The following is a 27,391-nucleotide window of genomic DNA, read 5'->3' on the forward strand; positions in this document are numbered from 1 at the left end:
ATTCCCCTTTACTAATTCTTAACTTCAGCTCCCAGAAATCCATTCATCCTTTGAGTTTTAGATTTGGGCTATTATATTTTTTTTTTCCAGTATCTCATGCTTTGGTCTTTTTCTTTTGTCCCTTATTCCAGTTCTTACTCATACTAAGATGGCAGTGTCTTTCTCAAGACAGGATTTGTCTTGCTAGGATTGTGGGGGAAAGTTCATAGCCAGGAATGCCCTAATCCAACTAAGGTTTGAGATTCTGTGGGCTACCAGATAAGAGGGAGCCATACTCCAAGTTCATGCAAGGCTGTGTTTGCTTTTGGTTCACCTCCACCATAGGCCTAGCTTTTCAGAAGAACCCAGAATAAAGTGGGGATTGGTTTCTCAGGTAAATTGCAAGGCTTCTCTTTACTCGCCCATTCCTACGAGGCCATAGGAATCCTATGAGGCAGCTACTTCTCAGGAGTGGAGAATCGCCCTGTAGACAAAAGAAGCTGTGTGTGGCTGAGCTTACTGCTGTGGGTTCTCTTGTTCTCCTAGGTCTTCAACTGGCAAAATTTAAATATAAGATATTTATACTTTCGAGAAAGAGTGTTGGTGTGCTTCTGGGTTTTAGTTTGTTCTTAAGTAGGAAGGTTGGTCCTGATTACCTGTTTCACTATTAATAGGAACAGAACTCTCCCTGGTATTTTCCTGATTCTTGGTTTTGATAGTGAAATGGCACCTTAGTAGTATGGGAGTTGTCTCCTATTTTGTAGGGGAGGAGGAACAAAGAGATACTTGTCCAGTAACAGATGACCCTCTGAAGAAGTACCCTCTTGTGCATATGTGCCAGGCACAGGCCTCTATGCCTTCTCTTATCTCCTCAGAACTCTTTGAAGTAGCTGTTATCTCTTTTTCGCAGTTTAAAGATTTTTATTTATTTATTTGTCAGAGAGAGAGAGAGAGAGAGAGAGAGCACAAGCAGGGGGAGCAGTAGAGGGAGAGGGAGAAGCAGGCTCCTCACTGAGCAAGGAGCCCGATGTGGGACTCAATCCCAGGACCCCAGGATCATGACCTGAGCCGAAGGCAGACACCTAACGACTGAGCCACCCAGGCCTCCCTCTTTTTTGCAGTTTAAATAAAGTGGAGTCAGAAAGCCTGAATAACCGACCAAATGTCATCATAGTAAGGGGCACATCCAGGATTCAGCCCCAAGTCTTTTGAATTCTGAAGCCCATGCTCTGTTTATGCTGTGATGGTTTTGATTTAAAGAGGAAAAAGTTAAGTCTATCAAGAGGTAAATTGTCTTCTCTTAAAGGGACTTTTCATACTTAAGGGATATTTGTAGCTGGCGTATTTGTACCTCTAGGTTGCTTGGGCATGCTAAAAGGAAGTTGTAAGTTCATTATGCAGTTTTAACGTGCAAGGATTCTTGGCTAGTAGAATAATTTTTTTTCCCTTGGAAATTTCAGTGGTCACTCAGTGAAGCTGCCTAAAAAATTCATATGTCAAAAACATCGTGTTCTTTTATGTGATCTCAACCCATCTGTTTTGTATCTGTGCTAGATATTCTGCATGTTTCATTCCTTATTTTTTCCCTAATGGCTGCTATAAAATAAAGGATTTGGTTAAGGGACACTAAGTAGTAATTGCATATGTATTGATTTTTAATGGATGGATGATTAGTCATTGGTTATAGAATGTTTCTAGTTTTATCATCTCATCCTATGTCTATTTACTGATTTAAGCTTGTGCTTAAGATTTAGTCTTCAATCCAGCATTAATTAGGAACCATGAAGTTTCTTTGTCTTCTGAGTCTTGAGTTTATTTACTTATGATTTCATCAAAAAAGTGATCATATGAATAAAAGAAGTAGTTTATTTCCATTTGGTTATATCTTGTGGTAAACTGTTATTGTGATTGAGGCTCATATTTAATCTTGTCAGTTTATACAAAGTGAAGTTTGTTTTAGTAAACTGTTTAAACATTCAAGTAAACAAAAAGCTTAAATTGATTTTGAGCTAATCATTATCACAGCTCATTTTATAAACTTTCAGGTTGAAAAGCTTTCTGAATTTTAGGAGCTATAGTTGGGTCTCTGCCATTACAAAATACTGCTTTTGTAAAATGCCTCAAGTTTACAAGGCCTGTTTTAAATCATTAAAAGTGTTTAAGAACAGATGTTACTACATGTTAGAAGTAGAAAAGTCTGCTTTTTGAGTTTTAATTACGGTAGCATTAGAAGGATTTTGAATTGGCATGCAACATTTCTAGTAAAACAAAAGAGTGTATTTTTGAAGTATTTAAAAATTAACATGTCATATGATTTTACAACTTTTGCCTGCCTTTCAGTAATGGGCATTGACAAGTTAAAAGTTTTATTTCTACTAGAGAAGTGAAAATCTCCAAGAGATTGAAGAGCTAGAAAGCTATTAACTATAATTTAGATGAAATAAAATACAACTACACGAATGTGTCTCCAAGATGACACCCTTATTTGTGCATCCTAAAATGGATTTATGAGTGCATTTGTCCATCCGGAAAGCATTTGTGTCTCCTCTAGCATAATGTTACCCATAGTTCTATGTACTAGAGAAACAAGGTGGATAAGCAAAAATCCCTGCCCTCAAAGTACTAGTTGAGTCACCCAACAGATCCTTTATTAAGAGCTGATCTTCAGTTATGCATCACCTTCTTTATGTGGATTCGTGTGACCCCTAACTTGCCTTATTTTCTATAATAGGTAAGATCAAATAATGGGATTATTTAAAACACCATTTTCCAACCAATATGCCGTGACTAAAATACACTGAGGAGACTCTGGTATCTCAGATCTCCTTTTAGATTCCAGAAGGCTGCCAGGGTGAGCGAGTGTGCAAGTATGAATGTGTGTGCACACGTGTGTGTGGAGATAACAGAAAGGTACCCCTATTCTAGTATACCTTGTCTAGTTCAGTATTCCTCAAACTGCAGAAGGTTGAGAAACATCAGTTGCTTGCTTGAGACTCAAATTCTGAGCCAGGAGTCATGGAAAACTATAGTATGGATCTGACGAGTTTAATGGCTACTATTTTCAACTGGCTATATTGGACTTAAAAGAACTGTAACTCATTTCCGAATTTTGAATAGAATGGACCCCGAATACTAGCCAGAACACAAGAGGTTGAAAATGCATTGACTTCCATTTCTGGGACAAGGTGGTTTAGACTCCCTTTTTCCTGCCCCTCCCCTATAAATACAACTATAAATGCCTTCGAAATTATTTAACTGACAGCAATAAAAGGAAGGACTCAGAACTGGAAAGAAGGTAGAGTAACAGTACTTGAGGAATGACAATGTGGGGACTTAAGTGGGTTTTCTTTACTTCCCATTTACTCCTGGACTGGGTGCTGGAGAGACCTACTACCCAGATTCACCAAAGGGCATAGAAAACAAAAACAAAAGCCTGTTTTGTCTAGCCCCTTTCCCCAGGCAAGAGGAAGCTCCACAGAGACTTTGTGGGATTCCACACCTGGAGCCCAGTGGGCAGTCTGATCTGCCCACAGCCCCAGCAAGAACGGCAAAGCCTGGAGCCCTGGTGGGCAGTCTGATCTGCCGGCAGCGTCAAAGCCCTGGCTATCTCAGTCCCTCTGCCACAACGTAGGCCCCAGGCTTCTGATCTGCCTACAGTGGCCACAAGAACAAAGGCCAGGCCATGGTAGCAGCAGTCATTTGTTTCCCTGCTGTCCACCCCATGGCAGGAGGAGACCCAGGCCCGGTAGCTTCTGACTGCAGCCTGCGCTCTTTAAGGTTGCCCAGGGAGAGCAAGTGGTCCTGGGAGGCACCCCGCAGATAGCATCAGCACGGTTTGACTGGGAGCCTCCAGCAGCCCTGGAAAGAGGAAGCCGACCAGAACAGCACCGTAAGGGCTCAGAAAACTAAACAACTGTCATTAGAACTGCAGCCCGCAAAAGAACTCAAGAACTTACATACTAAACCTAAACAGGGCGATAGCCTGCTAAAATAGAAGATTTTTTGATCAAGAGTCCAGTAAAGACCACAGCGTCCAAGATATTTATTAAGCACCAGGAAAACCACAATTTGAATGAAAAAAGGCCTTCAGCTGAGGCCAATACCGACTTTGAATCAGATACTGGAATTATTTCATGGGCTTTTGAATTCAGCTGTCATAAAATTGTTCCAGCAGTTGGTTACAAATTTTCTTGAAACAAATGAAAATAAAGATCTCAGCAAAGTAGAGCCAAGAGCATTTCCTAATGAATTGGAATTGGAATATGAAAGAAAGGGATCAAGAATGGCACCATAAGTTTTGGCTAAGCAACTGAAAGGAAATGTGGAGTTGGCCCTCAACTGAGAGCAGGAGAAAGGAGATTGAAAAGCTCAGGAGTTCAGTTTCAGACGCGTTGAGAAATATGCTGGTGCTTTTCTCTTCTTGTCCTCTGTGCTCTATTACATGCCTTATTGATTAAAAGGACGTCCTTATATAAGCACTGAATGATTGATCGATCCCTGGGAAAATAAGCTTTACTGACTTGCATATTCCTTGTTAACATGCAGGGACTGTGCTTTCTTATCTAACTTGAAAAATTCCCCAACTGTTTGAATATTCGATTTTACTGTCTTGCCTAAACAGTTTATATCCATTTATTTTATACTCTTATTTTCTGATTTTTTTCCCCTAAAGCAGTTATTTTCCAGATCATCTCCTTCTTTAGACCTAGAAACTGATTACTACAATTATGATTCAAAACCTATTTTCTGCTGCCCTGCACTGAGCTGGGTAATTAGGTATAAATGCTTATTTCCTTTCTATGCTTTGCCTTTTTGTTAACTGTTTTTTGGTTAAAAGACCAGAGGTTACATTACTGCCTGCTGAATATGCTTATATTAACAATTGTAAAAAGTAAATTACTTTTGGGAGTATTAATAAATAGACATTTAAATTGCATAGTTAAATCTTTTCCATCCTTTACTAAGCAAACAATTGGATTATCTCCCTCTCTGTAAGAATTTAAACAACAATTTGTATGCCCTGTGGGGGTGGGAGAATATTTGTTTCAGAGAAAAGTTTGAAATCTGAATGGCTCACAGCCGTTACAACTTCGTAATCTGCAGTGTGATTATAAATATTAAAATTTAGATCACCAGTCCAACATGCTTTTCAGGGAACACTAATGATTAATAGGTGCAGCAGCGTGGGTGATGGCAGTAGAGGGTGGAGGAGAGAGATGCTGGTTTTCTGACTGCAAAGACTTAGCTGCTGATGCGTAATGTGAATATGGGGCGGGGATGGGGGGGTAAGTATTTTATATGGTGTTTGCCAAACTTGACAGAGAAACTTTTATTCCTTAAGGACTGCACAAGATGCCAATTTGGGAAACCCCAATTTAGAGTGTTAGCTAAATCCATTTTTGTTTCTGTGCTGCTATATAAACTTTGCATAATCCTATCGCAACTAAAATGAATAATAGAGAAAGGAGCGTATTGCTGGCTTTGAGGTTTCTTTCACTAATTTATGTAATTTAAATAAGATAATTTAATTTTATTTAATTCAGAATTAGGCCTAACTTGTTATGGAGATCCATAAAACGTGGTTCTGAGTGGGAAGAGATTAACAGTACTCTACAGAAGTATCACTGAAAAAAAAAATCTATTAATGAAGATAGTAACTTCTGGGCCAAGTAATAGCTAATGGCAGGCAACGTACTGTTACAGGAATAACGGAGCATTTGGAGAGCTATGTTAGTGGCATGTTAACAGAACACACTCCTTTTATAAATATGATTTATAATATAACCTCATTCTGCCAGCCTTCCATAATTTTTAGTTTCAGTTTATAAAGACTATAGAGTATGCATGCGGAATTTGGCAATTGTGATATATTTAGTACTAGTTATAAGTAAGTTCACAAACACTAGTAGAAAGTTAGGAGGCAAGTTTCCAAAAAGTTGTTTCTCTACTAAATATTTTTTTTGGGTCAGTTTCCGATATATAGTCCCACATTTAGAAAATAACAATGAGAATGTGCAGCTCTTAATTTAAAAAGGAAAATTAGGCTTTTCTCGTGCCTGCCTTGAGAGGAATGGGGAGAATCCCTGTGTTCACGCCTAGGGCAGACGCTGCTAAGCACTTGGTCTTTGTGTCTGTATTTCTGTAACATACTATGTTCTAAGAGCTTGCCTTTAGCACTTTTTTTTTTCTTCCTGGGCTTCTTGCAGTCTTTCTGAGGGGATGTTTCCAGCAGTTCCTTTCAGAGAGATGGGATTTGTTCATGTTCTCTGGGGCTCTGTCTTCTGTCCTTTTTGGTCTGTACTCTGAAGTAACCTCATTCACATGAATGACTTAAGTTACCTCCTGTTCGCTCATGCCTCCTTAGGACAGAGATTGAGAACTTAGATCTTGGAGTTCCATATGTCTTGGTTCCAGTCCTGACTCTACCATTCACTGTCTGGCCCTAGACAACCTGTCTTGGCCTCAGTTTTCCTAATCTATAAGATGGGGCTAATAGTTTCTTAGCTGTTATGATAGATAATGTTATACATTACAAGTGAGAGAATCCATGTAAAGTTCTTAGCAGCATGCTTGGCAAATGGTATGCTGTCAATGGTGTTTGGTGTTGTCCTCATCGTCTACATGTTGACCCCTTCCTTGAACTTTATATTCCTAATTGTCCTCAATAGATCTCTGCCTGGATAGTTCATGGAAATCAATATTTTGGAAATCAGTATTTTCAAAACACAACCACGTTTCTCCTTTGTCAGTTTTCTATTAGCTCTTTGTCATGTAGCCCCTCTCATTTGATGGTATCGTTATTTACTCAGTAACTGTTGCCAGAAATCTGTAAGTCATTCTTTCATCTGACCCCCAAGCTGATCATTCACTACACTGTCAATTTTTTAAAAAGGTTGATTTATTTATTTGAGAGAGAGAGAGTGCACATGTGAGCACAGGGGGAGGGGCAATAGGAGAGGGAGAGGGTCCCCAGCAGACTCCGAACAGATCACGGAGCCTGACACAGGGCTCGATCCCACAACCCCAAAATCACCACCTGAGCCAAAACCAAGAGTCGGTCTCTCAACTGCACCACCCAGGCACCCCACTACATTGTCAATTTATTTTATCAGTTACCTCTGCTGTATTGGTTTAGGTATTTGTCACCTCATGCTTGGGCTAATGTTGTAGTAACTTCCTAACTGACCCCCACTCATTCTTCAACCCATCTTCCACTTTTATGCCTTTCTCCCTTTCCATCTACTTCTCACCCTCCGGTTTTTCACACCAACAATACCAAATAGCTTGTAGTATCCAGCACAAACCATGTTTTGACTTGGCTGTAGGCTGTTCCACATGCTCCTACTAATTTCTGGAGTTTTCCCTTTTCCCTTGTTTTGGCCTGAAAAAATGTATTCATCTTTCCAAGCCCTCCTAAGTGTTTCTGTCTCATAGAGGCTTCCTCTGACCACCTTCCTATCCATAGATAATAAATTCTTGGTATTATACTGTTTTAAACTGTTTTTATTCCTTGCTCTATAACATTATACTAAAATCATGTATACATACCTACAGCAGTCTGTTAAGATTAGGTGTTTCCTGAGGACAAGAATTGCTTTATTAATCTTTTGTTTGTTTGTCCTTTGTTTTTGGTGTTTTGTTTTTTTTTTTTGGTCTTACTTCCATGGGGGAAAATGAAGTAAATGAATAAAATGTGCAAATATCAATAGAATTTTTTAATGTCAGTGCTTCAATATCCAGTATCTTGAAAGTTCTTTATATATTTGGCTAAAAAGGCCAAAATATGTACAACCAAGTCAGAATTCTTACAGTGGGGTGTGTTTAGTTTACAGTTCTTCATATGTTTTGTTTTTTTTCTTTCCTTCCTCCTTTGTTCTTCTTCCTGTTTCTTATCTGTTAAAATGTTTTTTCTCCTCTTAGCACATCTCCTTGATACATGCTCCATCATATATGAACTAACAAAGACTGAGAGTCCATATCCTTCTACTATGGCCCTAACCCTAGCCCTTCAAACACATGCGCTCACACACGCACAAAAAAGCATATCAAGTTTTCCAGGACTTTGGATTAGCAGGAATTGCTATGTATACTCTGCAGTCAGCCCTCTCATAAAAGTCGTGAATATATCCTGTGTAGATTCAGACCAGAGAACGGTGTGCTACATAAAAATCTAAAGAAAGGTCTACTAAACTTTTCACTGAACTGTCAGGGTTTGTCAGAGGTACTAATTATGCCAGTATAAGTACTGAGTGAGTAAATGTGAGTTTTAACTCTTTGAATTACTCAGCTTTGACAGTTGAGCTAGATTTGTTCTATTAGCTTATTGGAGATCCACTGCCAAATTTTCAAATAAGCCTCCCCTTTCTATTTTCAAGGAACAATCTGAATTATACTGAGCTTAATTCTTCGAGGTGTCAGGTCTTTGATTGTTAACATTTAGGCAACAGTTCCTGAGACTTTGATTTTAATAATTTTCCACCTCATGTGTGTTTCTTTAATAGTAGCTATGATTAGGCAAGCTTTTTTCCTTTGGTTTAGTCACTGTACCAAAAGTAACCTAGCTTAGTGTGTGTATGTAAGTGTGTGTGTTGGAGGTGGGAGTGGTCCCAGATGTATTAAAGAGAAAAACAAATGTCAGAACAACATTCCTGTCCTGTCACTGCCAGAAAACTACAGGAAGACAGGGAAAGAATTTCTTGATGGAATGATATGTATGAGCTCTTCTTTAGTAGCAATGACTAACAATGTTGAAATAAGAGGAAAAGACTACTGTTACCTTTATTAAGTATTATTTTTATATGTATTTATGTGTCTGTAGAATGTAGTTCTTAAGACTATTCTTACTGCTAATGTCATTATTATTTTTAGTTTGTTTCCTTTTTACCCACCCACCATTTATTTCCCTCAGCTAACATCAGAACTATATAGAAAGTCATAGGAAAATACAGACTTAGTAAATTGGTAGAGAAATAGCTAGAAGTACCATGATTTTTCAATTTTATATACTTGTGTAAAATTGTGTGGTATGATAAATTTATCAGTGGCTTTGCTCATTCCTAGTTTATTTTTGATCCATTGTTCACCAAATACTTATTGAGGGTCTAATATATACCAGGTATTCATTGAGTTTATATTCTAAAACCATGTAACATAATACTACATATTATAAATATACATTACAGAATACAAATACACACATGTGTATATGTGTGTATGCATATGCACACGTGCGCACACACAGGTGATATTCATTATTTGCAGTAGTTATGTTCTATGAAGTTGCCCCAAACACTGAATGAATGCTGAACCATTGCCCCTTAGGGAAATACGGGGTTAGGCTCCTGTGAGCCTTTGGTCACCTATTCAACTAATCAATACATAACCTGTCTTATGTGTATTTTTGTTTGAAGATACCTTATTTCATATATATTGTTGATTAACATTGAATCATGACTAACAGCTCTGTAATTCATTCTTGAATGAAACTTATCTCACACTCCTGTTTTCTCCTTAAGGCATAGCACAGCCTTCTTGCACTTAGGAATTCTAGACAGCCCTTCAGCATTACCCTTGAAGGCCATTTGAAACAGCGAAATGACGAACAAAAAGCACAAAATGTAAAAAATACACTAAATGGCAAAAAGAACACTTGCTTACCGTATGACAGCTGAAACAAGAAGGCTGAGTGTCACCTTGTTCACCCTTAGCTGGTAAATCCACATCAGGCGACTCAAATATTTCACTGTTAGGCATGTGTTTGTAAATGACTGTGAAAGTGCAGTGGGTATTGATTTTGGGTTACAAACAAGTGTTAGTAAGTGACTTCGTAAATACTCTACAAATAATGAAGATTGTATATCAACTGTGTGTCTGTGTGTGTGTGTAAATATATATATATAAAATAGGAATTTGTTCTTGGTCTTCCCTTCCCCCATCCGTTTCTTTCCTTTTGTTAATTGGTGGTTCTTTTTCTTCATGGTTTTCCTGTATCCTTGTGGTACATTGCATAATTTGTTATAAAGCAGTGAAGCTTCTAGGCCTGTGATATGGACAAGAAGTTCGCACTGTTACAAAGAACATAATTCATATTAACTTTATAATGTTTGAGATATAAACGTTGGTTTTTTTCATTTACATGTATCAAGTCACTTAAAACAATTTGTACAGATATGAAAAAAAACTAAGACCTTTGATTAGCAAGATCTTAGGGATGTACCTCTAAGCCATTAAAAACATTTTTTAAACTAGGAAATACATGTATGGAGGATTGTATAAAGTATGTGTGTGTATTAGAGAATAATAGTGAAATGAAAACTCATGAATCCATCATCCAGGTGATGAAATAGAATATTACTAAGTACCTTTAAAAGCCCTTTGTATGCCCCTTTCCCAAAACAACCTCTCCTCTCCCCCCGCCCCCCGACCAACTGCTATCCTGGCTTTTATATTAATCATTCCTTTTTAATCATTCCTTTTGGTTTTCTTTTTAGCTTTACCACCTAGGTATGTATGCCTAAACAGATATCCTTTAGTCTTTAAAAACCCTATGACCCAGCAATTGCACTTCTGGGTATTTATCCCAAAGACACAGATGTAGTGAAAAGAAGGGCCATATGCACCCCAATGTTCATAGCAGCAATGTCCACAATAGCCAAACTGTGGAAAGAGCCGAGATGCCCTTCAACAGATGAATGGATAAAGAAGATGTGGTCCATATATACAATGGAATATTATTCAGCCATCAGAAAGGATGAATACCCAACTTTTACATCAACATGGATGGGACTGGAGCAGATTATGCTAAGTGGAATAAGTCAAGCAGAGAAAGTCAATTATCATATGGCTTCATTTATTTGTGGAACATAAGGAACAACATGGAGGACATTAGGAGAAGGGGAAAATGGCCGGGAGGGAATTGGAGGGAGAGATGAACCATGAGAGAATATGGACTCTGAGAGACAAACAGGGTTTTAGAGGGGAGGGGGGAGGGGGGATTGGTTAGCCCGGTGATGGGTATTAAGGAGGGCACGTACTGCATGGAGCACTGGGTGTTATATGAAAACAATGGATCGTGGATCACATCAAAAACTAATGATGTATTGTTTGGTGACTAACATAACATAATAAAATTAAAAAAAAAAAAAACAGTAGTAAGGACGCACTTAGAAAGGGCAATATTACCAGTATTGTCTGAAGATTCTCAGGAGGAGAAAAGCTGAACAGAACCTCTTGTTCACAGTCTGGCTTCAGATACCCTGAGAGTGTATAGGAACCCCGTCTGGGAAGTCGGTTGGCAAGGTCCCGCATAAATCCCACGATGCGGGGCTCCTCACAGGCAAGACATCAGTGCTATGGTATGGGGGCTGGTTTTCTGTTCTGCAGGGATATGGTCAGGGGGCTTGGGCTGCTCTGCCTTCTCCTGCTTTCTGGTCCGCTGAGACCTGCATCCAGCTCTCAGGAATATGCCGACTACTGTGGAGCAAAATGACAGTCTTCTGCTAATCCAGGCAGCAGAGAAGAGCAGGAATCTTAACAGCCCCTGGTTAGAAAAAGCAAAACAGAAGAATCTGGGCCCAGCCCAGCCACTCCTCCTTGTTTTGAGGTTAGAAAGGGGGTCCATGGCAGTGGGAATCTTTGACAGCTCACAGTCTGCACTGGTTAACCTTTCCTTGACACCTGGCTGACAGCCTGAGGTCTCCCTCCCTTATACTCCTGAGGGCTCTTTCATCCATCTCCTGTATTGGGTCTCCTCTTTGCTGTCTCTTGACATCCTTTTTTAGTGATCTAGTCTCTTGTCCTGGCAAACATACCTTAAAATAATTTCTTCAGAAAGTATGCATTGCAAGTAATTTATTGAGCTCTTTCATGTCTGAAAATGTCTTTGTGATTACTGATTTTTTTCTGGCTGGATATAGAATTAAAAGTTAGAAATTTCCTCCATGATTTTGAAGATGTTGCTCTGTTGTCTTCTTGCTTATAGAGTTGGCATTGAGAAATCAGAAGCCATTCCGCTTCCTGATCTTCCAGTGTGAGCCATATGATCCTCCCCTCCCAGCACACCCTTCCCTCCATTTCTAGAAATGGAAAATCTGGCCCACAGTGCTCTTAAGTTCCACGGTGGCATGTGTGGACATGGGTCTTTGATCTATTTTGTCGAGTATTTGGTGGGTCCTTTTAATTTGGGCAACTCATGATTTAAGTTCTAAGAAATTTTCTTGAATGCTTCTCTTGCGTTCTTCCACTCCATTTCTTTTGTTCCTTTAGCTTTACTTTCTGGGGCATTTCCTCAACATTATCTTCTAGCCCTTTTATTGAGTTTTAAATTTCTTGAGGTATTTCTTTTTCAAGAGCCCTTTTTTAATTTTCTGAAAGTTCTGTTTTTGTTTCATAGTTATAATAGCTTTCTGGAGATATGGTAGTTTGAAGGGTTTGGTTGTTGGTTTTTTTTTTTTCCTTGTTTAGTCTTCTTCCTTTAGGTTGCTCTTTCTGTTTTGTGATCTCTCCCTTCCAAATTACATACTGTTCTCCAGATACCTCGGGAGCTTGGCAGTCTGCTCTTGAGTAGGAATAGAGCAGTGGTTCTCAATTGGAGCCTATTTTGCCCCCCCAGGGGACATATGACAACGTCTGGAGACGTTTTTTGGCTGTCAAAACGGGATCAGGGGTGCTGCCCGGATTGCTGTTAAGCATCCTACAATGCAGAGGACATCCTCACACAACGATGAACTATCCAGGCCAAAATGTCAGTAGTGCTGTGGTTGGAAATCCCGCAGTAGAGGGATTGAAGGCTGATTGAGAGCTCTGAACTTGTGGGCGGAGCTCGTTGAGCAGTTCAAGTCCTTATCTATAGGTCTTTCCTTCTGGCCTGGTCATATACACAACAGAAAATCTCCTGCCTGAAGAATAAAGATCTAGCTTCTAACGTACCCCCAGTTAAGAGGGAAAGGAGTGGGGCTGTCTGTATTCAGTTTTGTGTGTGATCACTCAATCCCCTAGCTTTCCATTTACTAGTACCCACTTCCTCAACTGCCTTGTGCCCCCAGTTCTCAGACCCTATGTTTTACCCTCTCTAGAGCAGATCTGTGATAGAACGACAGTAGGGCAGTTGCACAGTGAGATGGAGTATGGGTGTGGAGGGGACCTAGGACTCTTAACTGCTTCTCTAGAGATTTCATTCAAACCTGCTCTTTTAGCCCCACCCTCTTAACCTCTAGTTCCAGGGTTTTCTGGTGCTGCCAGTTTGAGTGTCTTGAGGATTCTGGAGTGTATATGGGTTTGGTTTATGAACTTTCCTTATTTTCTCTTTGCACTTCAGCTTTCCTGACTCTGGTAAGTCAGTTACCAGTACTCCATCTGCTTTTTTGCTTCCCAAATTTGACTATTACTGTTGTCTCCTCTAGTGTCTCCTAGTCCTTTTTAAAAAGTGATAGCCCCTTTGGTATCGTTGTAGTGGAGTCTGGGGAGGAAAATAAATGAGATGCATTGTGTTAAATCTGTTATCCTGGAAACCAACATACTACTATATTCTAGCCTGATTTCAGCCTTAATTCTAGTCTCCTTTTTTGATATGTTTACTTTTGGTATCAAAATTGTTCATTTCCAGGGCGCCTGGGTGGCTCATTCGGTTAAGCATCCAGACTCTTGATTTCAGCACAGGTCATGATCCTCAGGGCCCTGGGATCCGAGCCCCATGTCAGGCTCCCCACTCAGCAGGGAGTCTGCTTGAGGATTCTGTCCCTCTCTCTCTGCCCCTCCTCTCTTTCTCTCTAAAAGAATAAATAAATAAATAAATATTTTTTTTATTGCTCATTGCCTAGACTTAACCTTTTTCACATAATGAAAACCAGAGGAGGGGACTCTGTGACTGCATAGAGACGCAGCTGCATTTTTTTCAAAACCTTAGGGCGTGGTACAGCAATATTTATTCATTTACAACATATTCTGGTTTCATTGACCTTTTACTTAAAAACAGAATTCTGTGAGCCACCACCTGCCTCAAATGGAACCTTGTGCCACAATCCTAATCAAAATTCATTATTCTAAAAGAGTTGAACAACGAACTTCTATTTTATCAAATCTGAAATGCTATCAATTATCTTATTTCATTTTGATTAACATGCTGGCGAGAATTAGTAGAAATATGAGAAAGATAATAGCTTATGATGATGGCTTACAACTGTCTGTCAATATTTCCCGCCACATAAATACTCAAGAATCAGCTGTACCATAGACTAAAAAAAAAAATGTGAGGATGAAATTTCAAGCATGGAAGAGTTTCGGCCAGATGAATGACCAGACTTAGGCCTCCTGAATTTTTGCTGTTCCTTAAAATATCATTCAAATATAATTAATAAGTATAAAACATTTACTGTATTACACACACTTTATTACACCCTCTTTTTTTTTTAAAGATTTTGTTTATTTGAGAGAGAGAGCACAAGCAGAGGGAAGGGGCAGAGGAGAGGGAGAAGCAGACTCCCCTCTGAGCAGGGAACCCAATGTGGGGCTCAATCCCAGGACCCCGGGATCATGACCTGAGCTGAAGGCAGATGCTTAACCAATTGAGCCACCTAAGTGCCCATATACCCTCTCTTCTTAAGATGGGAAACCAAGCCAGAGTATTTCATTGCCTGCCCATCTTCAACCTATCAACCAAATATAGGTACTCAAATCCTGCTAAAATTACAGACACTCTATAACTGTTCAAATTTTTATCAGTTTCCACTGAGTTTCTGGTTGATGGATTAAATCATAAGAAAAACTTAAAAGTATATTTCAGTGTCTTTTTTGTGTACTAAATTTGATTCACTTCTCCTAACTCCTGGGTGCCATTGAGGGACAGACCCTTGAAATGCTTTACTTTTTGACCTGTCTTCAGGTCATCAGTAGTTCATAAATAAACTCATTTTCCTTGCCTCACATTATAGAATTAGCCTAAAGAATTGAGGATTGGGTTTGATTTTTTATTCATAGACTTAAATGCTTTTTTTCCCCCCTCCAAATTCCCTTTTCTCTCCTTTTTCTGTAGGTGTCTTCATTTTACTATTACTAAAAGGGCAGGGAGAGAAGCTATGCTTTTCTTGCCTACCTTTCATCAAACAGGAAAAAGTAAAAAATTGACTCTGTGGTCCACAAATAATCCCACATACAGATCTTGGAAAATTTCCAAAAAGATATAGTGAATTGAAGCACACTACACAAATGTATATATAAATAGAATCCCAAGGGTTTAAGTGTGGACAAAAACCAGTTACATTAAGCATTTCCTGAAATTGCTTGCTGTTGTCAGGATAAGTAGTCACAACTAAGATATCCAGATTGAGAATGAAAACATTTGTGGGAGTCCTGCCTCACTTTGTTATATTGTCTTCTCTTAGAGCAAAATCTTTGAGCAGTTTGGAGTGGTTATCGAAAAGGTCCTCTTTCTTCAGAGTTCTGAAAGGCACATTATTACCATTTTTTTTCCTTCCAGTTGAGCTTTGTTAGGTTGCTTGAAGAGAGAGATTTGAGGCTGTGGTGTAATTGATGTCCAGAGGATGGCATGGTGAAATCAACTAATTCATATGATGTTAGAGAAATGTTTAAGTCTGGGTTAGATTATATTCTTTGTCCCCTAATTGAGAGAAAGACAAACTTCTTTAAGGCAAGCGGGATCACAGGTGCCCCAATGTAAATGAAGAATTTATCTGCTGATTGACCACGGGCATCCACATGTACTGTTTTTACCTGTAAAAGCTAAATAACGAGGGTGTTATTTTTCCTGAGGGGGGTGGATACACATGTATATACCTGTACATGTATTTAATGACTTAAACTATAATCGCCTTCAGATAAATTGCTATAGTATATTGCTGTTGTATTCTGTATTCAGTAGTCAAATCAAGCATGTACATGTACAAATCAATCTTTGGATTATCTTTGGTTCAGATACTTATAACTATTAATCACAAGGAACTGTGTGTGCCCACGTGTGTGTGTATGTAATGCGTGGGCCCAGGCATTGGTGTTTTATCAATCATCACAGCTGATTCAATTGTATGGCCAATATTGAGAGCCACCAATTTAGGGAGAGAGCTGGATGACTCAAATGAGTACACCAGTGGCTCTCCTGGTAGAAAGTACTTCCTTTCCTACGGCAATTTAGAACAATTCTAATTTGAAGTTTAAGGAAGATAGATTTCTCTGTAACTTCTTGTGAGACCAGAGAGGTTGTTGGAGGCAAAGTCATGCAGGGTTTCTCTTTGTGAAGTGCCTCTTTGAGTCTTTTGGCTAGATTTTACTGGGGTGTATTTTCCTATTTGGGAATTATTTATGTGTTTCAGTTCCTAACCAAATATATGCATTGAAAATACCTTCTTTCTCTGGGATTTTGAACAGAAACATAAGATCAGATTTTCATTTTTAAAACATGACTCCAAGAATGAGTGGGAGAAACAAGTTCTTCAGTAGTCCTGGTAGAAGATGGTAGTAGCTTAGACCTAGGGTATGATACATGGAGAGAGGTGGACAGGATTGAGAGAGATTTGAGAGAAGGTCGGTAGGACTTGTTAGTGAAGATTGGACAGGTGGTGGGTAAGGTGAGAGGGGAAGGGGTCAAGAATGACTTAAGTTTCTGCTTCAAAAGATAAAAGCTACGTGTGTACTACCACTGTGATTTCTTACTTTAAGATGTTGATAATATATGTAGAATATTACAAAAATTATTTGCCTTGAATATAAGAATACTAGTTAGAATTTTCAGAAGTCATTTTGAAATGCAAATTTGTTTTCTCTTCTGGTTTAATAACTTTACCGTACGACTTATTTACCTCATGGATTATAGAAAAATATGTTCAAAATTATAGTACTTAAATTTGATCTTAAACTATAGCCATAGTAGACAATGAAACATCAGTAAGATGTTGATGGGGACGTTAATTAAAAACAATGAATTAAACTTGGCCTTTTTTTTTTTTTTAAAGGGGTCCCTTCAGTGTTGTACGACGATGTATCAACAGAGAAACTGGGCAACAATTTGCTGTAAAAATTGTTGATGTAGCCAAGTTCACATCAAGTCCAGGGTTAAGTACAGAAGGTAAGAGATGGATTTCAAGTAAGTTATTTGATGTCTGGCTTTATTTCATCTCCAAAATCCATTTATCAACCTAACTTTCATCTGGGGATGGGGAAGTGGTGGGTATAATGTAGTGGGAAATGGGTGGAGACAGTTTAAATTCCATTCTAGTTTGTCAATTCTAGAACATGGTATTTGAAAGATAGCTAGAGTAATTTACAGTTACAGAACCACGTGAGATTGCTCTAGGTCTATGGTTTTTGACTAGAAGAAAGTGAAATCTGGATATATATTTTTGTAGGGTCTAATTTTGAGTCCTGTGGTACGGAAGACGGAATGGGATGGGAAGAGAGGGAGGGGAAATAATGGCAAAGATACAGTAATTGCAGGTTCAAAAGAAACTAAGATGAATTCCCTCCAAATCCATAACTTACCACCTTGAAGATTATGGTTAATAGGACTAAAAGACTCCTATATCACATTTGGCTTAAGTCACTTAGAGTGTATATGTGAAAATTTGAAAGATCAGTAGGTTATGACATGCAGGACTTAAGCTTTGGTTTTAAGACCTTGATATGGTTAATCATGTTTATATGTAAACGTTTTTAAACAGTAGGTAAGCATTTTAAAGTTACTTATTTTTTATACAGTTTAACTCCTAGCTTCACATAGCCACAGTTCGCATGTGCTCCTATTTCAGCTGGCACAACTGATTATATTTATTTTTCTAATTCGCCTGTCTTCTAAATTCAGGCTTTTTAACAGTCCAAGAACAATGCAGTTGATAGTTGAAGTTGGAAAAGCTAAGGCAGAGTAGCCGATTTATATTTTATCCAGTTATCCTAACTTTGGAAAGTAGAAACCCACATACCGTGAGCTCCAAGTTAATCTGTTTCTGTAGATCTTTTTTCAGGATCATTGCTTTTAAATACCTTTTTAACCCTTTGAATTATTATAATCCATATACTGATTATAGAAGATTCTTAGAAGCTGTAACTCACAAGAAGCACTAATTTTTTTAAAGTGCTTTAATCCTTAAAATGTTATGGCAAGGGGCGCCTGGGTGGCTCAGTCGTTAAGCGTCTGCCTTTGGCTCAGGTCATGATCCCAGCGTCCTGGGATCGAGCCCCGTGTCGGGCTCCCTGCTCGGCGGGAAGCCTGCTTCTCCCTCTCCTGCTCCCCCTGCTTGTGTTCCCTCTCTCGCTGTCTCTCTCTCTCTGTCAAATAAATAATTAAAATCTTTTAAAAAAATGTTACAGCAAGATTCAGGGGTTTTAGATCTCATGGTTTCATTCTCTGGAATTGGCTGTTATTACTTTTTAATATAAATTATTTTATAAATTTAGCAGAATTTAAAATTTACTTCCAAGCAGACTTTGCAGCTTAATTATGTTTCCTAAAATTTAACTGGATTTAAGTTTAATATACTGTATTTGATTTTCTGTACCTCAGTTGTTAACTAATAAAACCTTCCTGGGTCTTGAACATAGTTTATTAAACCTGTAGATGTGTTGAATCTTTATTTCTCTTAAATGTTCTGTTACTGTTGATGAACTTAGTAAGAGTCTAGTTTAAAATCACAAGTCTAAATCAGTTACTCAGTATACTAATTTTTGTATTGATTTAGCTCATTGTTATACCTAATTCTGAATCTCTCCAGGCTAAAGACATTTTTTTAAATATTTATTTATTTGACAGACAGAGAGACAGTGAGAGAGGGAACACAAGCAGAAGGAGTGGGAGAGGGAGAAGCAGGCCTCCTGCCGAGGAGGGAGCCTGATGTGGGGCTCAATCCCAGGACCCCGGGACCATGACCTGAGCCAAAGGCAGCCACCCAACTGACTGAGCCACCCAGGCGCCCCTAAAGACATTTTTAGGGAGGCAATTGATTACTTTCTCAGTTTGCTGAGGTTGTTTATTGACAGATTTTTTTCAGCAAGGGATCTCTGGCGCTATAGACTCAGACTGCCAGGCTGAACCTCTTTTTTTTTTTTTTTTTTTATTGTCACCTAGTTAGGGAGTCAAATGCCAAACTTAATAAAAAGGAGGTGGGGGGAGATGGGGAGGGTTGGCATGTAGTCCATGTGCCTGAGTTTGTCTTGTCTTTACCTAATATATGGGAGACTGTCACTGAAATTGTAGTTCATTCCTTCATTGTTTTGGCATTGCTTTTGCTATATAAAAGTCTTCAAGTCCTATTCTGAAGACAAGGCCAGGTCATTTCATTTATCCGATATGGTAGGGCCACAACCTATAGATATTAAATGATACCAGTTGAATTCTCTGTATTACTCATGACTTTATCTGGTTTTGATAAGAGTCCATGATTACTCAAATGAAAATGTGCCACTTGTCCTTTATATTTATGGCACCAAAATGTAGTTTTACCATCTTCTTTAAACAGTGACCAAGAAGCAAATTCAAAATTCCATCTCCATTACCCCCCCACCTTTCCTTCCTTCTCCCCTCCCTCCCTTCCCTCCCTCCCCTCCTTTCCTTCCCTTCCTTTCCTTTCCCTTCCTTCATGCCTCCTTCCCTCCCCCTCTCCCTCCCTCCCTTCCTTCCTTCCGATGGTGTTCCCATATCCTCTTATTGCTCATGTTCACACTATCTTACTTTAACTTGGACACATCTTAAGATATATATAATAAATATTTTATTTATATAAAACCTCTGACTAATTTCCCCTTCCCAATGTCTTTTAACTCCTTTCCAGTCACTGAAGGCAAAACATCTTATCCCTTTTGCCCTTCCAGTCCATTTACAAACTGTTAGGGCCCAAAAATGACCTCATTCATGGCTAAGTGTAGGAGATGCTATATTAAGAAGAAACATATTTTGAAGTGAAGTTTAACATAATAAAAAGGAATCCATAAGTTTAAATATCTAGAAATAGCTGTATTTACTGTTACATTCTCTTCTAATTAAGCCTGTCTCTCAAGCAACACATAATATTCTTTATTCTTTTTCCATTTTTTAAAATTTATTTTATTTAAATTTTACTTAACATAGAGTGCAGTATTGGTTTCCGGAGTAGAATTCAGTGATTCATCACTTCCATTTTATTTTTCAATTTTTGTCTTTGTGGTTTGTTTGACCTTGTCATTGCCTCAATATTTTTTCCTGTTTTAGTGCATTTGTATTCAAATACATTATTGAGTAAAACTGGTTTTGTAAAGGGTCACTTGAGGTCCTAACATATGCTCTTTACTTGGACAGATCATTATAATACAAAGACAGACAAAAAGAGCACCTACTTTTAAGAGGTTTACAGTTAGTCTTCAACCATTGTTTCTAACATTGTTTTATAAGAACATGTAATAAATTCTAAATACATAATTTACAGATTAGCTTTTGAAATGAAATACTATATATTAGTTGGAGCCCACTTGTATGTTTTAATATTTTAAATTCTTCATGCTCCACTGAAGATGTAACTATTTGAATATCTGTTTTCTATTTTTCCCATTAAAATCATAATTTTTTTTCAGTAGGCGTTCTTAATTTACAGGTTATGGGGTATCCAAGAACCCCTTAAATTGTAAGCTCAGTTACAGATACATGTTCATTTTCCTAGGAAGAAAGTCCATAGCTTTTATTAGATTCCTAAAAAGGCATATTATCCCTAACTGGTTCAGTTTCTTCTTTCACATGTATGAAAAAATGAAATTGATGCTTGTGAACATGAGATGAATAATGTTTTTATTAAATGAAAGCTGGCTGAATTTATATTAGGATATTACTTCTGATCAGAGGATATTTTCATATGTACATACACAGCCTCCATTAATGAAATTCCTTGATGAATATCTTAAAACTTTTAATTAATACACATTTTATCTCTTATATTTATATCTCTTTATCTCTGCTAAACCACTGATTAAATTTGACCTTTTTTGTTTTGAAAATAGGTATCAAAATTAGGCAAATTGTTACAAGGAAATTTTAAGGAAGGTAAGATATATAGAATTGGAAACTGAATTGACAGTTCTGAGACCTTGAAGGAACTCAGTTGTTTATGGTTCAATTTTAAATGTTCAAAATGGCAGCTTTTATTTTGGAAGAATATTGTCTTCTAGAAAGAATATAGATTGGGTTCCAATTTACCTAGTCTCTAAGAATATCTCATTCTAAAAGTCCCAGATAGCAGATGATGTCAGCAGATTGGAGGAGTAAGGACCTTTGACAATTCTCCTCTCCATAAAAGTGAGGGGAAAACTGGCAAAAACAGAATCAACTTTTTCAGAACTCTGGAAATTAACCAAAGGTTTGCAGTTATGCAGGAAGAATTTATTCAGGAAAAACCACTGATTCTTGCTAAGAACAGTGAGCTTTGTGGCATTTTAACTTGCCCCATTCCCACCCCCCTCTCTCCAGTTCCATGGTAACCTTGAAAACAAAGAGTTCACAATCATGATGAAAACCAGGAGCCTGGCAGCCACCAAAGGAGGCAGAACTGGGATGGAACTCCTTGAAAGCCTCATGCTCATGAAATTGTCATTATCTGACCTGTCTGGTAGTTTCCTGGAAGGGACCCACTTGCAAGGCTTGTCTTTATTTGGTCTGATTCAGAGATTGCCTACTGCAAAATACCTTTTGCCTGGGGGCATTTGTTGAAAATTTTTAGAGGCAGTTTAACTTCACAGCTGCCTGAAGTCGTAGAGTAACAGTTGGGGCAAACAAAAATCTAACCTAAAAGCTTAAAAAGAAAAAGTGGGTAGTGAGAGGTCTATAGGGGCTCTGAAAAAACAACAAACGTTATTTGTGGGAATCAAGAAGGCCATGCACACTCTCAGAAAAGACCTAATGAGACCTTAAGCTCTCAACTCTAGCCAACTTTGAGGCTGTGCCAATAGGAATTGAATGCTAAGGCAGAGTTGTCAACTCCCTGAGTGTTGAAGGTATGCCCCAATACATACACAGCCCCTGCCTGAGCAACAACCAAACTAACCAAGCAGAGACTTAGTGGCCACACTCAACAAAGAATGCAGACTTTACAGAATTCATTCCAAAACCTTATCAAACAAATAAGAACAAAAACTGCCACAGTAACAGCAAACCCTAGAGGAAGGGAGATTCTAACTTCCAGAGTTGTCACATTATTTAAAACATCTAGTTTTCAACAACAACAAAAAAATTGAGACATACAAAGAAACAAAGTGGGGCTTATTAATGGGGAAAAAAGCAATCAATAGAAATTATCCCTGAGCAGACTGAATTGTTGGACTTACTAGAAAAAGTTTATTTTTTTAAAAAAGATTTTATTTATTTGACAGAGAGTGAAAGAGCACAAGCTGGGGAAGCAGCAGAGGGAGAGGGAGAGGGAGAGGGAGAAGCAGGCTCCCCACTGAGCAGGGAGCCAGATGCCAGGCTTGATCCCAGACCCTGGGATCATGACCTGAGCTTACGGCAGACACTTAACCAACTGAGTCATCCAGGCGCCCCTAGAAAAAGAGTTTAAATCAGCTATTTTAAATGTGTTCAAAGAAATAAAACTGTCTAAAAAACTAAAGGAGAATATGAGAATAATCACACCAAATAGAAACTATCAATAAAGAGAAATTATAAAAAGAGAACCAAATAGGAATTCTGGAGTGGGGAAAAGTACAATAAACAAAGACAGTTATACTGGAGGGACTCAATGGAAGATTTGAGCAGACAGCAAAGAGTTAGCAGTCTTGAGGATAGGTCCATTAAGATTATTTAGGTTGAGGAACAGAGAGAAAAAAAGATTGAGCAAAATGAACAGAGCCTCAGAGACCTGTAGGGTACAATCAAGCACATGAACATATGTATAACTAGAGTCCCAGGAGGAGAGAAAGGGATAGAATATTTGAAGAAATAATGGCCAAAAATTTCTCAAATGTGATGAAAAATCTAAATCTACACATCCAAAAAACCCAAGAAAATCCAACTCCAAGTAGGGTGAACTCAAAGTATATTGCAGAATCAAACTGTCAAAAGCGCAGAAGTAACTCATCGTGTACAAGGGAACTTTAATGAGATTAATAGACTTCTTGTCAGAAACCATGGAGACCAGAAGACAAGAGGGTAACTTATTCAAAATGATGAAAGAAAAAGATTGCCTACCAAGAATTCCATATCCAGGAAAATGATACCTCAAAAATGAAGGTTAAAGACCTGAGATAAACAAAACAGAAAATTCATCACTAGCAAACCTGGCCTACAAGAAATAGTAAAAGTAGTCCTTTAGGCTCAAAAGAAAACACTAGATAGTAACAAACTACAAGAAGAAATAGAGCACCAGTGAAGGTAATTGCATATATAAATATGAAAGACAGCACAAATGTATTTTTGATTGCAACTTTTTTCTCTTGATTTAAGAGATAACTGCTTAAAGCAACCAAGAACAAAGTTGGTGGACTGACATTACTCCAGTACTTCATTTAAAGTTACAGTAATCAAGACAGTGTAGTATTTGTGAAAGAAAAAACAAACAGATCAGTAGAAAAGAGAGACCAGAAATCCATCCACACAAATATGGCCAGCTGATCTTTAAGTAGCAAAGGCAATGGAGAAAGGATGGTCTTTTCAACAAGTGGTTCTAGTACAACTGGACATCCACATGCAAAAAAAAAAAAAAATGGATGTAGACATAGACCTTACTTTTTTTTTTTTCCAGAAAAGTTTACTCAAAATGCTTTTCTTCTCAGAATGGGGGAACAAGGCAAGACTATTCATTCTCAACATTCTTATTCCGCCTAGTGTTGGGATCCATCACAATAAGCCAGGGAAAGGAAATATAAGCATATAGGTTGGAAAGGAAGAAATTAAACTTTTTATTTGTAGATGACACAAAAGCCTATTTACAAAATCCCAAGGATCTATAATAACAGAACTTCCAGAACTACTGAGTTCATCAACGATATAAGATGAACATACCAAAACCAATTATATTTCTGTTTTTTCTCTATGCTTGGCAAGGAACACCTGGAAACCACAGTTAAAAACATCACGCTATTTGCAATGGCCCAAAACAAAATGAAATTCTTAGGTATAAATCCCATGAAATATCTATGAGCCTTGTAAAAACTATAAATCTCTGATGAAAGAACTCAACAGTCTAAGTAAATGGAGAGATGTACTCTCTTCATGGATTGGATGACTCAACAAAGTAAAGATGTCATTTTTTTCCCAGATCTATCTTATCGGTTTGCTCCAATTCCAGTTAAATTCCTAGGAAGATTTGTTGTGGGTATGGAAAGCTTATCCTAGATTATATATGGAAAGGCAAAAGAACAAGAATAGAGAAAACAATTTTGAAAAGCTGTAATCAAGTGGGAGAAATCATTCTACCCCATTTGTTAAGATTTATAGGAATTAATACAGTGTGGTACTGGCAGAGGACTAGACCACGATCAGTGGAACAGGTTAGATTGCTCAGAAGTAGCCTTATACAAGGACAGCCAACTGATTTCTGACAAAGCTTCAAATCCAATTCAATGAGGAAAGAAGAATTTTTTTTAAAAACATTTTATTTATTTTAGAGAGCGAGTGGGGCGAGGAGCAGAGGGAAAGGGAGGGGGAAAGAATCTCAAGCAGACTCCCCACTGAGCAGGAGCCCGATGTGGGCCTCAGTCTCACAACCCTGAGATCATGACCTGAACCAAAACCAAGAGTCCAATGCCTAACTGACTGAACCACCCAGGTGCCACAAGAATAGTGTTTTTTAACCAATGGTAATAGAGCAATTGGACATCCATAGGCCAAAAATTGAACCTCGGTCTAAATCTAACATTTTATATAAAAATTACCTCCAAGCATATCATAGATTTGAAGGTAAAACATAAAGCTATGTAACTTTTAAAAGAAAACATACCAGAAAATCATCAGGACCTAGGGTATGGAGTTCTTAGAGGTGACACCAAATGTACAATCTAAAGATAATGAGAGAAAATCCAACAGTAAAATAAATAAGTAAATAAATAAGAGAAAATCCAACAGTAAAATAAATAAATAAATATTTTCTAAAAATCCAGCTACCCAGTGGATAAAAAACATGAACATTTTCCAAAAAAGGATTATACAAGTTTGTACAAAGCATGTGCAAATATTGTTCAACATCCTTAGTTATTAGGGAAATATAAATTTAAACCACAACAAGATATTACTACACAACTATCAGAACAGCTGTAATAAAAAATAACACTTTGTTTTCACAAAAATGTGGAGAAACTGGATCTTTTATACATTGCTGATGGGAATATACAGGATAAAGTCACTCTAGAAAATAGTCTAGCAGTTTCTTTGAAAAACTAAACATAGAGTTGCCAAACAATTCAGCAGTTGTACTCCAGGGAAATGTACATCTCAGAGAAAGGAAAACCTATGTTCACATGAAGACCTGCAAGCAAGTTTTCATAGCAGTTCTATTTGAAATGGGTAAAATTTAGAAAGAACTAAAATGTCCTCCAGTGGATAAATGGTTAAACAAATTGGGTTACATGCATACCATGGAATAACTATGCCGCAAAAAAAAACAAAAAAAAAAAACACAAAACCTGTTGATGCATGCAACTACTTGGGTAGATCTCAAGGGAGTTATGCTATGTTAAAAAAATCTTTCTGAAAGATCATATACCATATGATTTCCTTTATATAAGTTTTAAAGTAATAAAATTATAGAACTGGACAACAGATTAGTGATTGTCAGGTATTAGGGATCACAAAGTTCTTGTGAGGAGCATGAGAGAAGGGGAGGTAGGTATAACTCCAAAGGGATTGTTGTGGGGGATCTTTGTGAACAGTCCTGTACCTATGTTGTGATAGTGACCACATGAACTTATACATGGTGATAAAATTGAATAGCTCTACATACACACAAGTCCATGTGAAACTGGTGAAATCTGAATAAGGTCTGTTGATTGTACCACAGTCTCCTGGCGTTGACCTTGTACTATAGTAAGTTACATAAGGTGTTACCATCAGGGGTCCTGGGGAGGAAAAAATTTCCGATACCCTCAAGATTTCTTCCAGTTGGCCTGAGAATTAAATTGACATGAGACAGATTAACAGGAGAATATCAAATTTAATTATGTATGTACAGGAAATCTACATAAACATGAGATTTCAAAGACAGGCAAAATGAGGTATATATGACATTCTGGACTTAAGGAAAAAGGGGTATGAATCTGGAACTTCAAAGGGAAGGAAGGCAATTTATAGGAAGAATGGAAGGAGTAAATGTTTGGTAAACAAATGTTTGCTGGGCCATCCAGAAACAGTGGAACATAACATAGAGAGGACTTTGATCAAACAGGCTTTGCTAGGTTGCTGTCTACTGCACCTAGTTCATATTATACTGTAGTTATCTATGCTAATAGCTCTCTCCTGGAGCTGGTTCTCTCATTTTTTTTTTTTAGACCATTTAGGGAGAAGGCAAAAAAATAAATAAAACAAACTTGTTAAGTCTTTTGTTTCTTAAAAATAATCAGCCTAGGAGCGCCTGGGTGGCTGAGTCAGTTAAGTGTCTGCCTTCATCTCAGGTCATGATCCCAGGGTCCTGGAATCAAGTCCCACTTCGGGCTCCTTGCTCAGCAGGGAGCCTGCTTCTCCCTCTCCCTGTGCTGCTCCCCCTGCTTGTACTCTCTCTCTCTCTCTGTCAAATAAATTTTTTTAAAGATTTTTTATTTATTTATTTGAGAGAGAGAATGAGAGATAGAGAGCACGAGAGGGAAGAGGGTCAGAGGGAGAAGCAGACTCCCCGCTGAGCAGGGAGCCTGATGTGGGACTCGATCCTGGGACTCCAGGATCATGACCTGAGCTGAAGGCAGTTGCCCAACCAACTGAGCCACCCAGGTGCCCAAATAAATAAATTTTTTTAAAAAGTCTTAGAAAAGGGACGCCTGGGTGGCTCAGTCGGTTAAGCGTCTGCCTTCGGCTTAGGTCATGATCCCAGGGTCCTGGGATGGAGTCCCGCATCAGGCTCCTTGCTCAGCAGGGAGCCTGCTTCTCCCTCTGCCTGCCCCTCCCCCTGCTTGCGCACACTCTCTCTCTCTGACGAATAAATAAAATCCTTTTAAAAAAAGGTAAAAAAAATAACCAGCTTAAGAGAATATAAATGACATAAAATAATCTCCAAACTTTATTGTTATTTACAAGTGCTTTAACCAACTAAGCCATAGAGCTACCTCAACCTTTATTGTTATTTAAATGAAAAAAGAGAAATCACAATATAATATTCTGTATTATGTTAAATAGAAACCTGCACAAAGAACTAGAAGGATCCATATCAATATGCTAAGAGTGGTTACTTCTAGAAACCACCTAAATGTCCAGGGGAAAAATTGATCTCCAGGATATTTTCTTTTTTAAAGCAAGCAGCCTAAAATAATCCAC

At 38.1% G+C, this 27,391-nt stretch overlaps 1 protein-coding gene across 4 annotated transcripts in view; it reads left to right on the top strand.

The window, feature by feature from the left end:
* CASK (calcium/calmodulin dependent serine protein kinase) overlaps nucleotides 1-27,391 on the top strand; it is a 354,818-nt gene that overhangs the window by 57,333 nt on the left and 270,094 nt on the right. For all 4 annotated transcript variants that reach the window (XM_028113495.2, XM_028113492.2, XM_028113493.2 and 1 more), the window contains exon 2: nucleotides 16,941-17,053. In XM_028113495.2, the coding sequence (XP_027969296.1) occupies nucleotides 16,941-17,053 (113 nt within the window). The remainder of the gene's footprint in view (nucleotides 1-16,940; nucleotides 17,054-27,391) is intronic.

Source organism: Eumetopias jubatus, unplaced genomic scaffold (genome assembly GCF_037043125.1).
Source record: "Eumetopias jubatus isolate StellerSeaLion01/CBP00866 unplaced genomic scaffold, mEumJub1_p1.0 scaffold_11, whole genome shotgun sequence".
Lineage (NCBI taxonomy): Eukaryota > Metazoa > Chordata > Mammalia > Carnivora > Otariidae > Eumetopias > Eumetopias jubatus.